The sequence below is a fragment of the Biomphalaria glabrata genome, chromosome 2 (genome assembly GCF_947242115.1).
Source record: "Biomphalaria glabrata chromosome 2, xgBioGlab47.1, whole genome shotgun sequence".
Taxonomy (NCBI): domain Eukaryota; kingdom Metazoa; phylum Mollusca; class Gastropoda; family Planorbidae; genus Biomphalaria; species Biomphalaria glabrata.
The window spans coordinates 20,857,534-20,883,707 of record NC_074712.1 but is presented as its reverse complement, the minus strand read 5'-3'; the positions used below and the strand labels follow the sequence as shown (position 1 = coordinate 20,883,707).

Here is a 26,174-nt window from a genome sequence, read left to right as displayed (position 1 = left end):
CTGGTAAAACTCTAATTTAACCGTTATAATTTTTCGAAGTAAAAAAAGAAATAATTTCCTATTTGGCTACAGAACGAGAAAATATTTGGATCTCGTACGGACTCTACGTCTTTGGGTATTTGAACATTTTATTATTCAAGAGTTTCATACATTAATGTTGAGGGTTAAACATGTTCCTTTTTCTTTTAAAAATTAAAATTCGTTAGTTATTAAGGACAAAATTATTGCTCTGTAAGTTGTATAAAGAAAGCATTGTGTTGTTTTTTTTAAAAAGTAATTTTTATGACATTGGGTACAAAGATGTGACATTAGTTAGTGTGTGTTACTATCTTGATAACTGTCAAGAACATAGAAAATAATTATTGTAATAACAACTGACGCTCAGGCGTGTTTATATGCAGTGGCATCACTAGGGGCGGTGTCAAAAGGTGCGCCAAGCTAGGGTGTCACCCCCCCATCAGCTTTATCCACTTTTCCCAATAGAAATTCATTTTGTTGAACCTATACAGTAAGCTGATTACCCATTTTAATCGATTGAAAGACTGACGTCGTTAACAAATCGGCCAGCGGGCAAGGCAGAGTTGAGTGTTTAAAAATTAATAATTATTATATGGGCATCTAGATCTAACACTAGACTCTAGACCTAGACTTCTGAATTAGGACTCTTCTAAGATCTAGATTTAGATGTAATGTATATTAGATTTACATGAAAAATATTAGTAAAGCTTAGGTATTCTTTTAATAATCTTGAATCAATCTCAAATTTACCCAGATATTGCATAATCGGTACATTATGACTATTGCTGAATAAACCATGTTTTTTTTTATTATTGAATAACTCCAATGATAAGGCTTTAAATCTAGACTTAGAAGACGAGGTGCAAACTTTTACCGAACATTAATTTATTCAACTCCTGAATCAATAAAACCTTACATTCGGAAATGCCCGAACACGACAGTCCCTTTGAGAACGCGATAATCCTTTCAAAACTGATGTTGAATCTAGTTTGAACGATTATTACGGCCAAACTTAAGTGTTCCCCGTGTAGCCAAGGAGCTAGTCATTCTCTTCTCAGCGATATACATCAACTGTTAAATTTCTAGGAATATGTATAACAACAATAGCCAACAAACTAGGTTTAGACACTGAGCTGACAAAAAGAATGGGAAAGGCTTCTGCGGCAATGGCAAAACTCTCCAAGCGTGGGTGGGAAAATAACAAATTGAATACGGCAACATAAATCCTGGTCTACAATACCTGCGTTCTGAGCAGGCTTCTTTATGGCAGTGAGAGCTGGGCAACTGACATGCGTCAAGAACACAGATTAAATAGCTTCCACCTACGCTGCCTGAGACACATACTGTGCATCTCCTGGAGGGATCGTGTCACCAACCAGGAAGTTTTAACACGAGCCAACATGCACAGCATCTATGCTCTCCTTCAACAGAGAAGACTACGCTGGCTTGGTCATGTCACTCTCATGCCAGATGGAAGAATCCCTGATCAGTCAGCCAAAGCCAGTGACTCATCTGGGCGTATCCATTGTCTTCTGAGACAGAAGGAGCCATATATATATATATATATATATATATATATATATATATATATATATATATATATATATATATATATATATATATATATATATATATATATATATATATATATATACATCTATACAAGTATCAACCTCATAAACTGCTTCTAGTAAACGTTCCTCGTGTCTTGGGTCATATTGTACAAATCTATGTATATAGAATAATATAGATCCAATTCTCTTTATGGCTCTAGAGTTTGGACACCACGTAATGGAAAGATCACTCTATTATTTTTGCAAGTCGACGGACTAGAGTTACCCTACGTAATTTAAGAGGGAAAAAAAGAGGGGGGAGAAGAAGTAGTATTCACCAGTCACTAAATAGCAGGGCCGGACTTAACCATTGTGTATATCATCAAACTTTTATTTCCTACATAAATCACTCTCAATAGCAGGAATTACAAAATGTTTCAATGTATTGTTACGACCCTATTGGCGGCGCAAAAGGGTTAACTCAGGCTCAGCTGACACACACGTGAATCACTCAGGTCAGCGGGGCCATGGACAAGGGACAGTACTACGATTACACGATTACACGCAAATATGACCAATGTTATGGTCATGTGATCGAAAGCCTGCGTGTACGAGTGACAGTGTGTTGGAAAGCGGCAGTTCAAGACCGGAGAGCGTCGAGACCGGGACTGTTAGTCGGCTATGAAGTCGGTCCTGGTCGAGTCCTCATGTGTTGATGTACAAGTCCAGAAAGAGAGACAGTAGAGTTTTGTACGGTGATGTACAGAGTGACAATTCAGTTGTTGATGTGTTTGATGCCAATTGTCTAGTATTGGCTGTTATCTACTTATTCACTCATTATTAAAGTACCCGATATAGTGGAGCTCTTGTTGTCAAGTTCTTGATGTGTTGATGTGTTGTGTTGAGTTTTAGCAGTGTTTACGGAAGGCCTGATGATTTGGAGAGAGAGAACGTAACAGTATCTTTGAGATTTGTTGACCTCAAGTAATTCTTCATTAGTTTTAGTCGCGAGAAGCTTCTTTCACTAGATTCCACAATTACGGGTATTACATAATGCCGTTTTTTAAAACTCGTGTAGGGTTGGCGTTTTCCATATTGAATGACACCCAAATTGACACTTTTTGTGTATATATTTCAGGAGATTTGTATGAGTTTTCAAAAGATTTTTAATAATTTCCGGATATTTCAAGGACTTTTTCGTATATTTTGCAATTTCAGGAGATTTCCAGGAGCTCTTGGTAAATCGACAGGAGGCCGTGGGAAATATGTTATAAGTTATCAAATGTTTTAATTTAATAATTTATACACCTAGAATTAGCGCGGGTCCTATGAAAGTGCGGGGTCCACAGCGGTCGCATAGGTTGCAGTGGTCTAAGGTCGGCCCTGCTAAATAGCGGCGTATACTATAGTTTAATTTTAAACAATAAAACAATATCCTACAAAATTATCATATAAAAAGCTAAAAATATCAATTACGTTTTCCACTAAAAGTGGATAGATGACAGGATTTATAACAAGCAATTGAAAAAAAAAATACTTCTTTAAAACGAAAGCTTATCTAAGGGGAAATAACCGCTAATTACTGCCATTTATCTGAAAATTTGTTTTCTGTTCTGTACAACAAAATTGATTAATTTATAACTAAGTGATGAACTAACTGGATATTGTTTGGAAGGATTCGTGTAGTGTTATTGACTAGACTAGTTCTGCCAAATGTCTATTTGAACCGTGAATGGCAAGTGAGAGAAAGAAAAAAGTGTTCCAATGTAATGAGGGGACTAAATCCACATCTCTCATTAAGAGAGAAGAGAATGTTTACTTGTCCAAACAAAGGAAACTTTAGTTTGACTACAATTAACCACCTCAGCATAACTACTGTAACAATTGCAAATACGAACAACATTCACACACGAAACACATACATACAACAAGCGTTTTATGAATTAGACTTATTAGACTCCTAATTAAAAGGAGACGACCACTTTGTCCAGATCTGATGTAACAGTGGTTTAGTGAGTGCAGGCTGTCTTTTAAAAACCTCTGTGTATCGGAAAGGCATCTTTCATAAAAATGTTCTTCAGGAGATAGTGGCTGTGTTCGAGTGATATATGATGCTTTTTAAATTATTCTATTTGGTCTATATCTTTGTGCCAGTGAAGTTATCATACCAGCAGATAATGGCAAAGTTAATTAGACTGCTGATGGCTGCTGTATAGAAAAGTTTAATTATTGTTTTGTTGTTTTAAATTTTTCTTAGCTGTCTAAGATAGAACAGCCGTTGATAAATTTTGATGGAAAGGTTTTGACAGTGATCACTTCATTTCAGTTTGTTGTTGATGGTTGTACCTAGGTATTTATATTCTTGCACTTAGTCTAATGTTTGGTTGTTTATCTGAATTTCTGCAAGATAGCCTTTATTAATAGCATTTATTCCTCTATTTTTGAAATCAAACAAAATAATGTATTATTAATCCATCATTATCTATTAAAAGTGACCTTTTTTCTGGATGACTCCATTTAGACCTTCGTTGTGAATGACTCCTTAATGTTTCGAATAGTCAGAATATCCAGTGTGTTATTTGAATGCAGAGAACAAGTGGCCCTGTAACCTGAAATCGAAACCATGTTGTTGTTTTATGTTCTGTTTGGGCTAATATCAGATGTCAGCTATTGTTTTTAACATAGCTCATTAACTAACTCTGTCTGTCTGTATGGTAAAAATTGGGAACGTTTTTTTTTTCACTTCCCATTCTCTGATCATGTTAAAATTTTGCTCAATTATTATCTGAACCTGATAAAACATGAATCAATCAAAAAATTAAACAATCAGTCTTGACAAAAGGTTACATTTAATAAATGGAGTATAAAGAAGTATGAAGATACTGAAAATAACGATTTTGTTTTCTTTCAAGACGCCACATCTTTGATTGTTGTAAGAAAACGGTTTTCATATAAAAACAAATTCATATAAAAATTATAGAGTAATTATTGATATATGTAGATGTTAGTAAGAATATCTATTTTAAATAGTCATCATTTGTAATAAAACTGACAAATAAAATTACAATAAAACCAAAAGAAAATGTCAACTTACAATGGTAGAAAGTTAAAACCATCCCCTAGTACTAATAACCATACATTTTAAGCTTTCAACCCCACAGCACAAATTAAAATAGAAGGGATTTTTTTGTTGAATTATTTTTGTGTGCAAATGCCCGGTGGGAAAAGTAGATCTACGAGTGTTTCTTTGTACTCTCTATTACTGAAGATCTTTTTTAATTCAAGTTAGTTTCACGACTACACCAAGTCTTTCAAAAGCAAATCCTTTTTTTAACAAAGAAGACGTTGTATTGTAAAGAAACAAGTAAGAGATATTGTATGAAAATACAGAGAGAGAGAGAGAGAGAAGACAGGATCTTTGTTTGTCTTATGAAAAGACTCTTGGTTTCCAACTTATGGGTCCCTGTGGAAGTCTGGTTGAAGCAAGTGTTTGAGGAGCTTGTGTGTGTCACATGACCGCGGGAAATATGGTTGAGAGGGTTGAACTTGGTGTCAGTGCAGATAAAAAAGATGATACATTTGCTTGGGACATAACACTCTAGTGCACTGGTAAATCAAAGGGAGGGGGCGGTCTGGAAATCCCCTCAAGGAAAATATAAAAAAAAAGCGAAATCACACGATTTGTATAATAAATTTTAGTTAGTCGTCCGCAAAAATCTAAACCCCTAAAAAGGCTAAACACGGTCAGACTAGCATACAGATGCGATAGAGAACTGCCTCAAGTCCATCCCTTTAGCTGAATGAAATGTAGATAAAATCTGGCAACTATTCAAAGAAGCTATTTATAGCACAGCATTAAGCATACTCGGATCTATGGAGAGAAAGCATCAGGACTGGTTTAATGAAAACAGTACTGAGATCAGAAAACGATTATATGAAAAGCACAAGCTCCATAAATTGTATCTGAACAACCCAAACTCCCAGTCCACCAAAGATGCATTCACAAACATTCGCAAAATGTGCAAAAACAGTTACGCCAAATACAAAATACTTGGCTTAGCAAGAAAGTGGAAACAATACAAGAACTTGCAGACAAGCACGACTTGAAGAACTTCTTCCATGCCATAAACGAGGTCTATGGACCCACAAAGTCAGGCTCATCCCCTCTACTAAATGCTGATGGGACAATCCTATTGACAGATAAGGAAAAAATCCTAAAATGCTCGGCCGAACACTTTGAAAAGGTTCTCAATACACCTTCCATTATAAATGAAGCGGCCATAGACAGACTACAGCAAGTACCAATAAATAAAAAAAATGGATGACCCCTCTTACGCTAAAAGAAACCGATCTTGCCATTCAACAGCTCGCAAGTGGAAAAGACCCCAGGAGCTGACTCCGTTCCCTCAGAGGTCTACAAAAAACGTGGATTAGCCCTGATTGAAAGACTTCATGAGCTGTTCTTAATTATGTGGGAAAAAGACTTTAAAGATGCCACAATTGTCCATCCATACAAGCGAACATGAAATCTGCGACAATCACAGAAGAATATCTCTTCTTTCTATTGCTGGGAAAAATCCTCGCAAGCATCCTACTAAATCGGTTCATGCATTAATCTAGAACATGGTCTACTACCAGAAAGCCAACGCGGCTTCAGAAAAGAGCGTGGAACCATTGACATGATTTTTGCGGCAAGGCAGCTCTTGGAAAAATGCCAAGAACAAAATGCTGACCTCTTCTAAATATATGTCAACCTAACAAAAGTTTTCGACACTGTTAGCAGTGAAGAACTCTGGATAATCATGTCAAAGTATGGATGTTCACAAAAATTCATATTCATGGTGAGACTATTTCATAATGGCATGAAGGCTCGTGTTCAGGAATGGAGAACTTTCAGAGCACTTCGAAGTATTAAACGGGTTAAAATAAGGCTGTGTCCTAGCACCCTCGCTGTCCAGTATCATGTTCTCTGCTATGCTGACAGATGCATTCACAGATAGAGAGAACAACGGTTTAAATCTAACCTACAGATTTGATGGTGGCCTATTCAATCCAAGGAGGCTCAAAGCGAAATCAAAAATAAAACTAGCAGTAAACTGGGACCTGTTATTTGCTGACCCTAAATGCCAGCTCTGAAAACGATCTGCAGAGCATCGTCAGTGACTTCTCAAGAGCATGCTCAGACTTTGGCTTTACCATTAACACAAAAAAGACTGAAGTTTTATATTTGCCTGTTCCAGGGAAAGCTTACTCGGTTTCAAGCATCCAGATAAATGGAAATGATATAAATGCTGTGGACAGATTCACCTATCTTGGCAGCAGACTCTCCAGAAACGGAAAGATTGACCTGCGTATCGCCAAGACAAGTGCATCCTATGGCAGACTGGTAAAAATGTCTGGAACAGACGAGGTATCATCACAAATACAAACCTAGGGGTCTATCCTCCGTACATTGCTCTATGCCTCAGAAACGTGGACTGTGTACAGAAAACATGCAAAGAAACTCAACCACTTTCACGTGACAGTGTAGATGGAAGGAGTTTAGCTTTTTCAGTAGCAAGCACGTCGACCTCGATTCAGATTCTAGCAACTTTCTTTTTTGTTCTTTCCTTTTGAAAAGGCAGCACAGAAAACATTCTCCCAGATTCACCCTTCTCTCCCCACAAGGGTCCACAAAGTGATTGAGCTGAGTATGCGATAAGCATGAAAGTTGCACTAAATAAAAACAAATAGACCTAAAAGATAGATAGATAGAAAGCTATGATTTGATTGGTTTCGCTAAAGGCTTAAATTCAGTCAGGAATGTCTCTAAGTTTGTCTCCAAGCTAAAGGCTTCTCTATAAAATTCGCTCAAAATTCGAGTGTGATGCGATCGCTATTGCCGTATTCGCCAGTGTTCAGAGGTAGGTCCATAGCAGCACTTGTAAAACTCAAAATAATTAATACAGAAAAAGGCAAAGTCCTCGACACCAATATCATGCGCCTCTTGGTCACGGCCACATTGTTGTGTGCTTGCGAATTTCGAACTGCAGAACTAGAGTGGAGGATCCTAGCAATGGAATTAAAACTATATAGATGGATCATACAAAGACCGCATCACAATTAGAAAATCGGAACAGGATCGAAATGGCGATTTTGTCACACAATCAATAATAATTTTAAAAAATCGCAAAATAAACCTTATTGGACATATTACAAGGTCCTCTGGGTATGCAAGAACCTTCCTTCAGGGAACAGTACCAGGAAAAAAGCAGAAAAGCCAGACAAAGAAAACGATGGGAAAAAACATTTAAGAGTGGACAAACCTGTCACTGGAAAGATTCTACTTAAGGCAAAAGACAGAGAAGGATGGAGGAAGAAAGTCGACAGATCATTTGTGGTGCGCCAACGGATCAACAGAATTACGGATAGGTGAAGGTGAAGGACGAAGTGAAGTTTAAGTATGATCTGTGCCACTACTACATCAGTATCACTGGTCTCAAGATGATCTGTGCCACTACTTCATCAGTATCACTGGTCTCGAGATGATCTGTGCCACTACTTCATCAGTATCACTGGTCTCAATATGATCTGTGCCACTACTACATCAGTATTACTGGTCTCAAGATGATCTGTGACATTACTACATCAGTATCACTGGTCACAAGATGCTCTGTGCCACTACATCAGTATCACTGGTCTCAAGATGATCTGTGCCACTACTACATCAGTATCACTGGTCTCAAGATGATCTGTGACACTACTACATCAGTATCACTGGTCTCAAGATGATCTGTGACACTACTTTATCACTATCACTGGTCTCGAGATGATCTGTGCCACTACTACATCAGTATCACTGGTCTCAAGATGATCTGTGCCACTACTTCATCAGTATTACTGGTCTCAAGATGATCTGTGTCACTACTACATCAGTATCACTGGTCTCAAGATGATCTGTGACACTACTTTATCACTATCACTGGTCTCGAGATGATCTGTGTCACTACTACATCAGTATCACTGGTCTCAAGATGCTCTGTGCCACTACTACATCAGTATCACTGGTCTCAAGATGATCTGTGACACTACTTTATCACTATCACTGGTCTCGAGATGATCTGTGACACTACTACATCAGTATTACTGGTCTCAAGATGATCTGTGTCACTACTACATCAGTATCACTGGTCTCAAGATGCTCTGTGCCACTACTTCATCAGTATCACTGGTCTCAAGATGATCTGTGCCACTACATCAGTATCACTGGTCTCAAGATGATCTGTGCCACTACAACATCAGTATCACTGGTCTCAAGATGATCTGTGACACTACTACATCAGTATCACTACATCAGTATCACTGGTCTCAAGATGATCTGTGCCACTACAACATCAGTATCACTGGTCTCAAGATGATCTGTGCCACTACTACATCAGTATCACTGGTCTCAAGATGATCTGTGACACTACAACATCAGTATTACTGGTCTCAAGATGATCTGTGCCACTACTACATCAGTATTACTGGTCTCAAGATGATCTGTGCCACTACTTCATCAGTATTACTGGTCTCAAGATGATCTGTGCCACTACTACATCAGTATTACTGGTCTCAAGATGATCTTTGCCACTACTTCATCAGTATTACTGGTCTCAAGATGATCTGTGCCACTACTACATCAGTATCACTCGTCTCAAGATGATCTGTGCCACTACTACATCAGTATCACTGGTCTCAAGATGATTTGTACCACTACTACATCAGTATCACTGGTCTCAAGATGATTTGTGCCACTACTACATCAGTATTACTGGTCTCAAGATGATTTGTGCCACTACTTCATCAGTATTACTGGTCTCAAGATGCTCTGTGCCACTACTACATCAGTATTACTGGTCTCAAGATGATCTGTGCCACTACTTCATCAGTATTACTGGTCTCAAGATGATCTGTGCCACTACTTCATCAGTATTACTGGTCTCAAGATGATCTGTGCCACTACTACATCAGTATTACTGGTCTCAAGATGATCTGTGCCACTACTTCATCAGTATTACTGGTCTCAAGATGATCTGTGCCACTACTACATCAGTATCACTGGTCTCAAGATGATCTGTGCCACTACTACATCAGTATCACTGGTCTCAAGATGATCTGTGCCACTACTACATCAGTATCACTGGTCTCAAGATGCTCTGTGCCACTACATCAGTATTACTGGTCTCAAGATGATCTGTGCCACTACTACATCAGTATTACTGGTCTCAAGATGATCTGTGCCACTACTACATCAGTATCACTGGTCTCAAGATGATCTGTGCCACTACTACATCAGTATCACTGGTCTCAAGATGATCTGTGCCACTACTACATCAGTATCACTGGTCTCAAGATGATCTGTGCCACTACTACATCAGTATCACTGGTCTCAAGATGATCTGTGCCACTACTACATCAGTACTACTGGTCTCAAGATGATCTGTGCCACTACTTCATCAGTATTACTGGTCTCAAGATGATCTGTGCCACTACTACATCAGTATCACTGGTCTCAAGATGATCTGTGCCACTACTTCATCAGTATTACTGGTCTCAAGATGATCTGTGCCACTACAACATCAGTATCACTGGTCTCAAGATGATCTGTGCCACTACTACATCAGTATCACTGGTCTCAAGATGCTCTGTGCCACTACATCAGTATTACTGGTCTCAAGATGATCTGTGCCACTACTACATCAGTATCACTGGTCTCAAGATGATCTGTGCCACTACTACATCAGTATCACTGGTCTCAAGATGATCTGTGCCACTACTACATCAGTATCACTGGTCTCAAGATGATCTGTGCCACTACTACATCAGTATTACTGGTCTCAAGATGATCTGTGCCACTACTTCATCAGTATTACTGGTCTCAAGATGATCTGTGCCACTACTACATCAGTATCACTGGTCTCAAGATGATCTGTGCCACTACTTCATCAGTATTACTGGTCTCAAGATGATCTGTGCCACTACTTCATCAGTATTATTGGTCTCAAGATGATCTGTGCCACTACTACATCAGTATCACTGGTCTCAAGATGATCTGTGCCACTACTACATCAGTATCACTGGTCTCAAGATGATCTGTGCCACTTCTACATCAGTATCACTGGTCTCAAGATGATCTGTGCCACTACTACATCAGTATCACTGGTCTCAAGATGATCTGTGCCACTACTACATCAGTATCACTGGTCTCAAGATGATCTGTGCCACTACATCAGTATTACTGGTCTCAAGATGATCTGTGCCACTGTGACAGGTGGGGGAATTTGATGTGTGTTTGGCTCGTTTAATGTCTAGGGGATGATTATTTTTAAAGCTATCACACCCCCACTTATCAGCATATGAATCGGGAGCAGACACGCAACGAGACAAGGCAATGAAAGATAGATACAAAAGTTAAAATAAGGGATATTTATTTACATAAATATACATATAATAATAAAAAGGGGGAGGGTTTGCATCTATCTCTAGTATATTCTATGTTTAATCATCACTCTTGCACATAATAAGAGAGTATGTCACTTTGTCCTCTGACTTAGCTGGTTATCCTGTTGATGTCGCAGCTGGCTGTGTCCTGGCTTGAGGTTCTGCAGCTGGAGGTGGCGCTCTAGCGGATAGAGGGACGCCGGCGATATAGTTCTTGTGGAGTCTCAGTCCCAAGTTCTAGTATCTGTAGTGGGCACAGTATGGCGGGTGGCCGGATACCGTGGGCACAAGGTTACTGCGGGCAGAGCTGATCTGCCGTGGGCAGCGTAGTTGACAGGATATGTCCAGTGAGTTGCAGAGGGTTGGCGTAGCTATGACGTCTCACACAGATCTGGTCTATAGGGACGTCGCACCTAATAGCTTGACAGGTGGGCTGTCGAATAGGCGGGCAATGCCGATAGCGCCAAGTGGTAGAGTTGAGTAGATCTCAGCAGGCAAATGCAGCGCTGAATAGCACTGAGCTCAACTGCAGGTAAATGGATCGTTGATCCAGTAACTAGGCAATAGGTGATTCTTGATAGCAACTAGGCAAGTGCAGCGCTGATTAGCACTAAGCACATAGATAGGCCAGTAGGCAAATAGCAAATGAATAGGCAGGTAAATAGACAATAGGCAAGTAGTTCTTGATAGCAAATAGGTGATTGATCCAATAGGCAAATAGGCAGACACCTGAGGGAGGCACCAGGTATTCCTCTAGGAGAAAGAATGAGTGATATAGTCCAGACTCGATAGCTCAGCTCGAATGAGAAAAAGAGGGTGATTTGAGTTGGTTTACTATATATATATATGCCTGAAAAGTGTGGGCGGACACCGGAAATGTCCTAGGCTAAGAATTATCTTACACGTGGGTGAAATCCGACAAGAGCCGCACCTTGGAGTATCACGCGGTGTGTTGACCAGGGTAATCTCTTAGATCAAAGAGAGACGTGAGAAAAGGGGGGGGGGGAGGATTAGCTTGCATTCAAACCAAGGTGGTGTCAACCGCGGCTGTCAGACATCCTGTCGATAAGATCAAGGTCTGAGCGTATCTTTGCCCCGGTCAAGGGAAGATAAATGAAAGGACTGGCCTAATTTTCTCCAAGGTGGTGGACTAAGTCTAGCCTGGTAGAGAGGAAAAGGTGTGGCGGGTGAATGATTTAGGGGTTGGATGGGGAAATAATTAAAATAAAATAAATAAATAATGAAAAATAATAATTAATGCTGTGATAAATTTGAGTGACTCTGACAGCGAGTTTTTGACTTGTCACAGCCACTACATCAGTATTACTGGTCTCAAGATGATCTGTGCCACTACTACATCAGTATCACTGGTCTCAAGATGATCTGTGACACTACTTTATCAGTATCACTGGTCTCGAGATGATCTGTGCCACTACTACATCAGTATCACTGGTCTCAAGATGATCTGTGACACTACTACATCAGTATCACTACATCAGTATCACTGGTCTCAAGATGATCTGTGCCACTACATCAGTATTACTGGTCTCAAGATGATCTGTGCCACTACTTCATCAGTATCACTGGTCTCAAGATGATCTGTGCCACTACTACATCAGTATCACTGGTCTCAAGATGATCTGTGCCACTACTACATCAGTATCACTGGTCTCAAGATGATCTGTGCCACTACTACATCAGTATCACTGGTCTCAAGATGATCTGTGACACTACTACATCAGTATCACTGGTCTCAAGATGATCTGTGCCACTACTACATCAGTATCACTGGTCTCAAGATGCTCTGTGCCACTACTACATCAGTATCACTGGTCTCAAGATGATCTGTGCCACTACTACATCAGTATCACTGGTCTCAAGATGATCTGTGCCACTACTACCTCAGTATCACTGGTCTCAAGATGATCTGTGCCACTACATCAGTATTACTGGTCTCAAGATGATCTGTGCCACTACTACATCAGTATCACTGGTCTCAAGATGATCTGTGACACTACTTTATCAGTATCACTGGTCTCGAGATGATCTGTGCCACTACTACATCAGTATCACTGGTCTCAAGATGATCTGTGACACTACTACATCAGTATCACTACATCAGTATCACTGGTCTCAAGATGATCTGTGCCACTACATCAGTATTACTGGTCTCAAGATGATCTGTGCCACTACTTCATCAGTATCACTGGTCTCAAGATGATCTGTGCCACTACTACATCAGTATTACTGGTCTCAAGATGATCTGTGACATTACTTCATCAGTATTACTGGTCTCAAGATGATCTGTGCCACTACTACATCAGTATTACTGGTCTCAAGATGATCTGTGACACTACTTCATCAGTATCACTGGTCTCAAGATGATCTGTGCCACTACTACATCAGTATCACTGGTCTCAAGATGATCTGTGCCACTACTACATCAGTATCACTGGTCTCAAGATGATCTGTGCCACTACTACATCAGTATCACTGGTCTCAAGATGATCTGTGCCACTACTTCATCAGTATCACTGGTCTCAAGATGATCTACTCAAGACAGAGAAATGCTCTGTGTTATGAGCCCTAGGCTCCTAATCTGTAACATTAAGTCGTTAGTCATGTGTGTGAAATGTGGGGAAATATGAACGATACAATGGAGAAGACTTTGCGTGGCTAGGTTTTTGAGCAATGACTTGAGACATTGCTCTGAAAAAATAGGTGTCGTTGACCTTTTGCTTGTTTCTCGATTGCTTTAATTTAATAGAAATGAATCGTCGTTAAAGGGAGATATTGATTTATAATTAATTTAATTTGCGAGAAAATTAAATTCGCTTATCTTTTTAAAAAGCTTAAGTCAACTGACTCTGTCTGTCTGTCTGGTAAACGTTTGTACACGTTATTTTTCCCACAACCAATTTCTGATCACGCTGACATTTAGCACAATAATTTCTTTTACCTTAGAAAACAAGAATCGGTAAAAAACAACAACAAACTAACCAATTAGTTAATTAACAATTGGCAATTAATTATTTCGTTTGGTATCTCAAATAAGGGAAAGAAGTTGCACGTGCCTGATGTGCATAAGTTGAATAGGCCCCATTGATACTTGGTAGGTGGCCGCTTTAAAGTTTGAAGCTAAATTTAGATAACTATACAATTTTCTATTGTCATAAGCCATTCGCTGGCAGATTTGTTAACGTATAGAAGAGTGACTTTATATCATTAAAAAGCGATTAAAGTAACATTGACATAGATAACCCCTTTCTATCCCCCTCCCTTTTCCTAAGTGGTCCAGTGACAGGGTTATAATACATTGAGAAAGCTAAAAGCACGAAATTGGGCTACACAAAAACAATTGGTAAAAAAAATTCTAATCGCATAGATTTATTGTTGTTAGTCTAGAATAGTCTAGATGTATTACAAATTAAATCACATGACTATTCCAGTTTAATTGATACCATGAAACTTTAGGTACTGCACATGTTCTTGTTATTCTCCTTTAGTTTCATATATTTTTTTTTTACTTTAAATGACAATAATCCTTTCATTCATTTATTCGCCTTTAAGCTGAGGATTGACTTTTGATACTAGACTAAGAGATGCATTGATTAGAACTACAGATGACTTAGACATTAAATAAACACTGAATAATTTAAAACTTAGACATTAAACAAACACTGAACGAATTAAGAGATAATGTAAATGTTTCCTGAAGACTGTGGAATGATAATTGTATTGTTACCTCCCTTTGTGGCATTTGAAAAGGGAACACCGCGATGTCTTTTTAAAAGTCACGCTGAGGGGAAATAACTCTTAGGATTCTTCGAACTGAAAACTATGACAATCTCTTCCTTCTACCCCCGCTGTTCTTTTTTTCTTCTCCTAGAGGTGCAAGGGGGAAGAAATTCAACGACGAGGAACAGCCAACATAAAAAGCAGGACAATATCACTGCTGGCTCATGGAGTTATCTCCCCACGCGGTCAGGAGACACGACTCTTGTCATTGTGTTACTGTGCAGTGAAGCTTCACCCTCTTCGAATGCACTTGACTTAAAATTCCCATGGCGGGGGATCAGACAATGGTCTTTATAATATCTCAAGCCTTTTATTTCCATAATGTGATACTCTTCCGTAGCAGTCGTTTTGATTTACTGTGTTTGGTTAAATTTATTTTATTATGCAGTATATATGTGAATGGTACCAGTGAGTTTGTGTTTGGTAAAATATTGAAATTTGTGAAACTAGTAACTTAGTCTAGTGAAAATATTTAAATGTGTTTTTTTTCTTCATTAGGGGAATAGGGCCTACCGGTGGCTTTCGCTATATCATCACCAGAAATTTGAAACATAATGTCCTACATTTGATTCTAAATGAAAACATTTATGGTCTTAGCTTTGTGCAGATTTCTGAATTTTGACGAAAATGGTCGTTTATAAAATAAATGAATAAATGGCTTTCAATCAGCCGCGGCATGCCGAAATGTTTTTTTCTTCAAAGTCAAAATTTCTAAATTTTTGTTTTGTTCATGAACTGTTGCTTCTTCAAATAATGACATCCAGTTGACAAGTTGCTGGACAATAATTGTTCTTTAATACATGTCGAAATAGTCTACCTTTCAATTCGGGTAACTTTTTTTTTTACAAATGACAGCTAAATCTTGAAGTATTAAGAGGCTCATCTTGGGTGCGTGGTGGCTGAGTGGTTAAGCGAATGGCTTCAGAATCTAGGGGTCTCGAGTTTGAATACAGGTGAAGACTGGGATGCCGAGTTTCGGGACTTTAGGGCGCCTTTGAGTTCGTCCAACTCTGATGTAAACCTGACATTTGTTGGGGGATCATATTGACAGTTGATCGTTGTGCTGGCCATACACTCGTTAACCGTTGGCCACATAAACAGATGACATAATCTGCCTCAGAAATCACAAGGTCTGTAGGGGGTACTTTACTAAAGAGGCTCATTTAATTCTTTAAAGCTACAAACTGTATTTAGATTCTTGAAAGAAAAAAAAACAAAATAATTATTTCCCGTCTTAATAGGCCCTCCGAGGTGCGGTGGCTGAGTGGTAAAGCACTTGGCTTCTGAACCGGGAGTCCTGGGTAGAATCTTGGTGAAGACTGGGATTTAAAATTTTGGGATCTTTGGGCGCCTCTGATTCCCCCCCCCCCCAGGTCTAATGAGTACCTGAGTATATGGGGAAAAGTAAAGGTGGTTGGTCGTTTTGCTGGCCAAATGACACCCTCGTTTACCGTGGGCCACAGAAACAAATTGGCCTTGACATCGTCTGCCCCATATATCGCAACGTCTGAAAGGGGAACTTTTCTTTTAATTACTTTAATATGCCCTTCCCTATTATTACTTGTATTAATTTAACATGAAGGAAGATTTACATTTGCAGTCGATCATATTCTCTTCCAGTAGAACACGGACTACAATAGTGTTTTAACTCTGCCATGCGCACCGCCATCCAGGCTAGTACAGAGGTGCGCACTGTTATAGAATGGTCTGGAAAGGATGTCAACATTAAAAGAGGAGAACGATTTCCGCCCAAGTAAAGAGCCAATATGGAGAGATTGTGCCTAAGATAGATGTTGTTTTGTGTACCTGTGATGTCGTGTAAATAAACATCTATGTCTCGTTGAGTTGCCTCACTTCAGTTATTACAATATAAACATGCATTATTCACCAATTTCTTAACACGTATACAATTGCATAATATTGTAATAACTTAAGGGAGGCAACTTTATGCAATATAAATTTCCACGGGACATCACAAATACATAGAACAACGCCTTGAACTCAGCCTCTTCATAAGCTCTAGATCTGGGCTTTGTTGTCTTCTTCCTAATGTCAACATCCTTCTCAGTCTAGTCTCTAACAGTGCGAAACTTGTGCACTAGCTTGGATGGCGGTGTGCATGGCGGGGGTTATAATAATATTCACGCTGGTCGCATTCAAACAAGAAGAACCTTGTGCTCAGGTTGTGAGTGATCGCTGGCCATCAAACTTCAAGTGAACATTTCGTATGAATTCGGATAGCTTGTAGCTTATACCTTCTGATATTCTGACCTGGTGGCCAAATATTGCTGGGTACTTTAGGACGGTCCGTATTAATCCCCTCCCCCTCTCCTCCAACAATCATCATTCCCCCCCCCCATATTAGAAAGAGGCTTTAATAGCTTAATTAACATGCGAAAGTTCATCTGGAAATACATTTTAATTTCTTACATAACTTATATCAACTCACTCTATCTGTCTGTGTGTCTGTCTGTCCGTCCAAAAGTTTGTATATGCCTGGCTGCCGTCTCAGACTTAGTGAGCACAAACATGAAATAGAAACAATAGATAACTATAAAACCTTCCATATTCATAGACTCTTCGCTAGTAGAGTGGTTACAACTTGGCTTGAGAAGCCCACAAGTTTGAAAACAGGTTGTTCTATTGTTTAAAAATACATTTAAAAAGCGATCGCCCAGATACTCCGTTCTTTCTCACCCTTTCCAACTGGTCCTGACAAGTGATAGGATCATAGCATATTGAGAGCTCTAAAAGCATGAAACAGTGCTTAACAAAAACTATTGGTATAAAATATTTCTAGTTAGATTAGATCTATTACAAATTTAATTACATGACTGGTCCAAACTTTTTTTTAAAAAGTATTTTCTTTGTACTTTGCCAATTGTTTGCTTGTGGTTTTAAGATGATGACAAGGTGGACGTACGAGTAGGCAGCTAGTAAGAAATAAAAACACAGACACCAAAGAAGATCACTTTAGGTCTCGTGCATGATTTAGGGCTCTCTTTGCTTCTCTGTCTGCGGCTTCGTTTCCCTTAATGCCCACATGGGAGGGGACTCAGATGAAGGTGACATCCCTATGGTCGGCTGTTATTATCAAGAGAAGTAAAGGGGAATAGAGCGCAGTAACGTACAACAACGCTCTCGTGTGTTTTGTGTGCACCTCACAAAGACATAGAATTGCAGAGCTGATTAAAGCCTACAGAAGATGGGGGGGGGGGGCACATTGGTTACACGAAGGATTTGTAATTTGTTGAAACGCTCATGTGACATAATAGAATTTACGCTTTTTTTAAAGGGTTGAACGGGTTAAAGAAATGGTTAAAAACGTTGTCTCCCTTTACTCAAAACTTCTGGATGTCTAAGGATGAAATATGCAATGGTCTCTTCATAGTTGTTTACAGATGAGGTTTAACTTTCAGTGAAAACGATATTCCTCTCTGTATCGACTCCAAATCCACTTCTCTTTCCAGAAGAACAGCACAAGTAGGAGGTCGTCATTACTTCCCCTGACTGACATGTCTACCGGGAGTAGTTTACTTTCTACATTGATGTGCTTCCTGTGCTTTATAGACTTGACTAAAGGTGAGTCTTTGCGTTTGCGTGTGCTTTTAAAGTAGGTCTTTTAATAACACACACACTCTTTTTATCTTTGAACAGTTTCACACATTTTTATCGTACCAAGGGCAATAGTCAACAAGAGTGTTACAAGTGGCCAGTCACACCTATGTGACTTGGTGCCCACTGCTTGGGTGTTGCCAGTCACATCTATGTGATATATATATATATATAATCTTTGCATAAAATTATATTGTTTGTTTAATACTTCACGTCTAAACTTTAAAGCTGTTTCGTCCATTATTCCCAGGGCAATGCAGCTTGCAAAAAATGAGTGACACTTACATGAGAGAAGCCGACTTGATAGAGAAAAATTATGGTTCTGACATTGTAAGTATTATGTAATCAAGAAATATTTTAATGAATGTACATAGAGCCACAATCTGTATATGACAGCGCTGTCAGGGTGTGGTTATTAAAATGCACTAATTATTTCTGACTGAAATCCAATGACACAACAGTCTATTGTACGTTTGGGATTCTGAACTAATAAACATTAAACAAATAACAATTGAAGATACTGTAATGTTGTAACGTTAAATGATACAGTAATAGATTTGAAGAGGCACTTTTCTTACTCCTTACACTAGAACAAATTTGTACAAGTGCTCCTTCTTCTTACAGAATAAGCTAGTTCAAGTATTATAAAACAATAATAATACTGGCAAGGCCGTTCTGTTCTGAGCCCCAGTGGTACAATGAATAACTGACCCTAATTTTGTTCGCTTCCCCGCCACCCCTTTTGAAAATAGTTTTTCGATCTGAGAACAGATGAAGAAATGCCCAGTCTGTACTGTTACGACTATCTATCTATCTATCTATCTATCTATCTATCTATCTATCTATCTATCTATCTATCTATCTATCTATCTATCTATTTATCTATTTATCTATATATCTATCTATCTGTCTGTCTATCTATCTATCTATCTATCTATCTATCTATCTATCTATCTATCTATCTATCTATCTATCTATCTATCTATCTATCTATCTATCTATTTATCTATTTATCTATATATCTATCTATCTGTCTGTCTGTCTGTCTATCTATCTATCTATCTGTCTATCTATTTTGATACAATTTTACAAAGAAGCTGTCGTTTTTATTAGCAACCATTGAAACATAAAAATATGGTATCACAAAGGCTTAGCCCTCGGCACTAAAATCAGACTGGTGCGCTCGCTGGTCATGGCCACATTTTTATATGCTTGTGAGTTTTGGACGCTGACTGCAGAGCTAGAGAGGAGGATCCTAGAAATTGAATTGAGATGCTACAGAAGGATCCTAGACCGCATCACAAACCAAAAGATTAGAGACAGGGTTACTGCAGCGATTAAAATCCATGATGACCTGCTAACTATCGTAAATAAAACTCAAGTTAAAAACCTATGGTCATATTACAAGGTCTTCGGAGCTTGCAAAGACCTTCCTTCAGGGAACAGTACCAGGAAAAAGAAGAAGAGACAGAGAAAGCGATGGGAGGACAACATAAAATAATGGACGGGCCTGCCATTGAAAGAGGTACTAACTAAGGCGATAGACAGAGAGGAATGGAGAAAGTCGGTCGACGAATCTTGCAAGGTGCTCCAACGATCCAACAGACTAAGAGATAGGTAAGTAAAGGTAAAGAAAGGATTAGATATTACTAGTCCGGCGTCTGCTGTTTAGTGCCAATAATTAGATTATTGATTTTTTTAGATGGCCTCGTAATTTCCATGAGTTATAAAGTTGAATGAAAAACAGTTTTAAAACATGATAACACATTTACAAATCGGATACTATCATTTCTTCTTTCCAAGGAATGTGCCAATCAATGCCTGGCAGACTCTGAATGTTGGGCCTATATTTTTTATGTCGGATGTAGATTCGCCGACAAGACAACAGCCGATGCACATTATCCTGAAGATGGCGACTATATCTATTTGAAACAATGTGATGGTAGGTCTTTTGTCATGTATGTCAAGTTATGGCATCTTTATTTCTTGTCATGTCATCTCATGCCAAACTTTTACGTCATCTTATGTCATTTTGTGTTATGTTTAGCCACATGTTTAGTCACATGTTTAGTCACATGTTTAGTCATGTTTAGTCACATGTTTAGTCACATGTTTAGTCACATGTTTAGTCATGTTTAGTCACATGTTTAGTCACATGTTTAGTCACATGTTTAGTCACATGTTTAGTCATGTTTAGTCACATGTTTAGTCACATGTTTAGTCACATGTTTAGTCACATGTTTAGTCATGTTTAGTCACATGTTTAGTCACATGTTTAGTCACATGTTTAGTCACATGTTTAGTCACATGTTTAGTCACATGTTTAGTCACATGTTTAGTCACATGTTTAGTCATGTTTAGTCACATGTTTAGTCACATGTTTAGTCACATGTTTAGTCACATGTTTAGTCATGTTTAGTCACATGTTTAGTCACATGTTTAGTCACATGTTTAGTCACATGTTTAGTCACATGTTTAGTCACATGTTTAGTCACATGTTTAGTCATATGTTTAGTCACATGTTTAATCACATGTTTAGTCACATGTTTAGTCATGTTTAGTCACATGTTTAGTCATATGTTTAGTCACATGTTTAGTCACATGTTTAGTCATGTTTAGTCACATGTTTAGTCACATGTTTAGTCACATGTTTAGTCATATGTTTAGTCACATGTTTAGTCATGTTTAGTCACATGTTTAGTCACATGTTTAGTCACATGTTTAGACATGTTTAGTCACATGTTTAGTCACATGTTTAGTCACATGTTTAGTCACAAGTTTAGTTATGTTTAGTAACATGTTTAGTCACATGTTTAGTCATGTTTAGTCACATGTTTAGTCACATGTTTAGTCACATGTTTAGTCATGTTTAGTCACATGTTTAGTCATGTTTAGTCACATGTTTAGTCACATGTTTAGTCATGTTTAGTCACATGTTTAGTCATGTTTAGTCACATGTTTAGTCACATGTTTAGTCACATGTTTAGTCACATGTTTAGTCACATGTTTAGTCACATGCTTAGTCACATGTTTAGTCATGTTTAGTCACATGTTTAGTCATGTTTAGTCATGTTTAGTCACAAATTTAGTCATGTTTAGTCACATGTTTAGTCACATGTTTAGTCACATGTTTAGTCACATGTTTAGTCATGTCTAGTCACATGTTTAGTCATGTTTAGTCACATGTTTAGTCACATGTTTAGTCACATGTTTAGTCACATGTTTAGTCACATGTTTAGTCACATGTTTAGTCACATGTTTAGTCACATGTTTAGTCCCATGTTTAGTCACATGTTTAGCCATGTTTAGTCACATGTTTAGTCACATGTTTAGTCACATGTTTAGTCACATGTTTAGTCACATGTTTAGTCACATGTTTAGTCATATGTTTAGTCACATGTTTAGTCACATGTTTAGTCATGTTTAGTCACATGTTTAGTCATGTTTAGTCACATGTTTAGTCTCAAGTTTAGTCACATGTTTAGTCATGTTTAGTCACATGTTTAGTCACATGTTTAGTCACATGTTTAGTCATGTTTAGTCACATGTTTAGTCACATGTTTAGTCACATGTTTAGTCACATGTTTAGTCATGTTTAGTCATGTTTAGTCACATGTTTAGTCACATGTTTAGTCATGTTTAGTCATGTTTAGTCATGTTTAGTCACATGTTTAGTCATGTTTAGTCATGTTTAGTCACATGTTTAGTCACATGTTTAGTCACATGTTTAGTCACATGTTTAGTCACATGTTTAGTCATGTTTAGTCATGTTTAGTCACATGTTTAGTCACATGTTTAGTCATGTTTAGTCACATGTTTAGTCACATGTTTAGTCATGTTTAGTCACATGTTTAGTCATGTTTAGTCACATGTTTAGTCACATGTTTAGTCATTTTTAGTCACATGTTTAGTCATGTTTAGTCACATGTTTAGTCACATGTTTAGTCATGTTTAGTCACATGTTTAGTCACATGTTTAGTCATGTTTAGTCACATGTTTAGTCATGTTTAGTCATGTTTAGTCATGTTTAGTCATGTTTAGTCATGTTTAGTCACATGTTTAGTCACATGTTTAGTCATGTTTAGTCACATGTTTAGTCATGTTTAGTCATGTTTAGTCACATGTTTAGTCATGTTTAGTCACATGTTTAGTCACATGTTTAGTCACATGTTTAGTCATGTTTAGTCACATGTTTAGTCATGTTTAGTCATGTTTAGTCATGTTTAGTCACATGTTTAGTCACATGTTTAGTCATGTTTAGTCACATGTTTAGTCATTTTTAGTCATGTTTAGTCACATGTTTAGTCATGTTTAGTCACATGTTTAGTCACATGTTTAGTCACATGTTTAGTCATGTTTAGTCACATGTTTAGTCACATGTTTAGTCATGTTTAGTCACATGTTTAGTCACATGTTTAGTCATGTTTAGTCACATGTTTAGTCATGTTTAGTCACATGTTTAGTCACATGTTTAGTCATGTTTAGTCACATGTTTAGTCACATGTTTAGTCATGTTTAGTCACATGTTTAGTCATGTTTAGTCACATGTTTAGTCACATGTTTAGTCACATGTTTAGTCATGTTTAGTCACATGTTTAGTCATGTTTAGTCACATGTTTAGTCACATGTTTAGTCATGTTTAGTTACATGTTTTGTCATGTTTAGTCACATGATTTGGTTTATTTTTATAGAAAGCCAATTATCAAATACACACACACACACGCATACCTGCACACACGAACAGAAACTCACACTGAGCTTTAAAAAAATGCAAATGCAAACACACGTGTAACCCGGACTACCCGGACATTTTTTTTGTCCTATTTCTATTCATTATTTTTGTAACGTTTGGTAAAGTTGCGAGCATGAGCAGTATGAATCCAGTTGTTATGCGTTGAGTATTTTTCTTCATTTTCCTATAGGATATGGATATTATATATTTAAATTTGAATGTTGCTCTTTATTACATGCAAACGTGTTTGAAAATAATTTTTTTAATTTTTAGCGCCGCCCGTAAGGGGAAAAGCCGCAATTAGGTTTGTGCAAAATATCATCTGTCACACTCAGATCTCGAAAACAAGAAGTAAAATACAAAAATATTATTTACCATGCGATGCTGTTTGAAAAGTTTAGGTGCAACGGTTACTTTTGGTTTTCTGAAAGCAAACCTTTTAGTTTATAAAATTAATTATGCAAACGTTTCCTTCATAAAAATACACCAATTCTAAAACAATTACATAAATGTAAGGGAGTTAATGTTACAATAAGTGAACAAAGAAAGACTATTTCTTGTGTATTTTCGGTATCACTAAGTGAAATATATTTATAAAATATACATCATCATCATCATCAAACTCCATTTGAGTGAGGGCTTGAGAGGCTCAAAGTCAAATCCTCTCTTGCAAAAGCCCTGGACAGAAACCCTGCTGTCTTGCGTAGTGCATAAATGTCGTCATACATGTCGAGAATTTTTGTTTTTCAGACCTGTCTAGACGGATGTTAGCAAGTCTGGGGCAGTCAAACAGAATATGAGGCACGGTTTCCTCTTCCTCCCCGCAGCGGGGGCACCGTGAATCAAAATTTGGCCATAGCCGCGAGAAATATGAGCCAACAGGACAATGGCCTGTCCTGCACTGTGCTATAATAGCTTGCTCAGGCCTGGACAGCCTCCACCACGGGAAAGTGCGGTCATGGCGCCTCATGCGCTCCCAGACTCCACGGGCTTTTTGGGACTTGTCCCAGCACTCAAACCACTTTTCCGTTTCTGTTTTTTAATTATAGCAGAGCATGATGAAAACTTACAGCCTGTTCAGTGGGTGGAATTTGCACTCCCTGGTGGGCCAAAGAGTCTGCAATTGTGTTGCCAGTCACACCTATGTGACTCGGTACCCACTGCATTATTACAGGGGTGCCATAGCGTTGTTTTATGTTGTGTGAAGCCATGATGACAGTGTCGATATTGGGAGGCCATGGTCCGGGGCTTTGCAAAGCCTTTTGAGACAGTGACCACAACAATCTGTGTTGCCCTCAAATGTCCCTCGCCGAGTTGAGAGTCAATTACTTTTAAGGCTTCACAGACTGCCATGGTCTCCGCATCGAAACTGCAAAAACTACCACATGGTCCAAAGATTTTGACTGAGTGAGAGCCAAGAAAGTCGATGTAGGCTCCATAGCCTGCTCTTCCAGAATCTATCGATACCGACCCATCAGTGTATGCAAAAAATAGCACTGGGCTTGAAGGTATTAATGGTCTCCAATGCTAAAATTTGAAGGTCGTTAGATGAACGACTTTGCTTAGTGGCATTAGGGTTTACTATTTTCAAGCGTATGTCTGGGGTCGTTGGGCGACACCAAGGGGGAAGGGGATGAAAACGTTGAATGTTTTGTCGGTTGGTGGAGAGGCCAGCTTTATCAGATAGTCTAGTGGCATGATGCATAAAAGACTGCATCTGAATACGTCTTCTGCATCTCCAACCATCCACTGGTTTTCTAGCTGGGAGGTATTCATTCAGCCTTTTATACCGCTCAAAGCGGGTCAGTACTGACCTTTCCGTACTAAAGTTCAGTGGACCTACATTAGCCAATATTTCAGCAGCATTTACTGTGCTTGTCCTAAAGGTTCCACAGACAAATCTTAGTGCTTGGGACTGTATTTTATCAAGTTGTTCAAGAGCAGTCCTAGAGCCATAAATTTGCACAGGTAGGCTGGAGTCTATCTGTGATCGGACTGCTCCTAAAAACAGTGATCGGAGCATGTCTGCTCTGGCTCCCCACTTCGTGGATGCCAGCTTCCGCACAATGCAAAGTTTCCCCCAGGCCTTTCTTGCAACATCCTGGATGTGCTCACACATTTTTAGTTTGCGATCTAAAGTTAAAGGTACTTAAGTAGCTTTTCCATTCTGAGAGCCACTCCGTTGAGATAGAGCTGGAAAGGTTGCCTGAGAATGCCAGTCCCGAGCGTGAACAGAGAATAGACCGTCTTGGAGGCGTTTATTTCTAGCCTCCATTTTTGTGTGTATGAACAGAGCGTATCTTCTTGCAACACGTTTTGTATAGAGGTTGCGCTCCTTCCGGATTTCCAAAGGACAATTACATTAATGTACAAATGTACAAGAAATGTTCACAACAGATATAAATATGAGTTAAAGGTGTTTTTCTGGTCAACGATCTGCTAAAATTAAAAGAAAACATTTATATTTGTTTATAAAGGCTAAGAATACACAATATTACGCACATTTATTAAAATGGACTTTTTATGCACCGACTTTTGTGCTCTAGCGTAACAAGTAGCTGCAAGACTCAATACTAATCAGTTCTCTCAAAATTTTTAAAATAATCAGATTTTATTTATTTTTTGTTTAGTGCCCCCATCAGAATAAAAGAGGCTTATTTTTGTGCGTTTTGTCTGTTGGTCGGTCTGTCCATCACGTTTAGATTTTAAAAAAAACCAACAACACTAAAGGCTATTGAAAATCTGATTTAACCTTTAATGTTCCTTCCAAAATATTGCAATAGTTTTAAGAATCTATAATAGATTGTTCCGGATGTTTTGTAAAAAAACAAAAAACAATTCAATGCCAACGAATGTTTGTTTGCTCTTCTAACTTGTATTAAATTTAATTTTCATGCTTAAACGTTTCAAAAACACATGATCATCGATATGTTGTTCTGTTTTTTTTAATGTAAATAGCATAAAACTGCTAAATGAAAATCTTTATACTGATTTAT

At 38.3% G+C, this 26,174-nt stretch overlaps 1 protein-coding gene across 3 annotated transcripts in view; it reads left to right on the top strand.

The window, feature by feature from the left end:
- Nucleotides 1–26,174, top strand: part of LOC106068638 (integumentary mucin C.1-like) — a 56,879-nt gene that overhangs the window by 459 nt on the left and 30,246 nt on the right. For 2 of the 3 annotated variants that reach the window (XM_056022044.1, XM_056022046.1), the window contains exons 2-4: nt 18,302–18,413; nt 18,697–18,776; nt 20,250–20,388. In XM_056022044.1, the coding sequence (XP_055878019.1) occupies nt 18,347–18,413; nt 18,697–18,776; nt 20,250–20,388 (286 nt within the window). In that variant the 5' untranslated portion in view covers nt 18,302–18,346. Of the gene's footprint in view, nt 1–15,233; nt 15,661–18,301; nt 18,414–18,696; nt 18,777–20,249; nt 20,389–26,174 lie in introns of those variants that run through there. The other variant, XM_056022045.1, reaches the window with a different exon arrangement.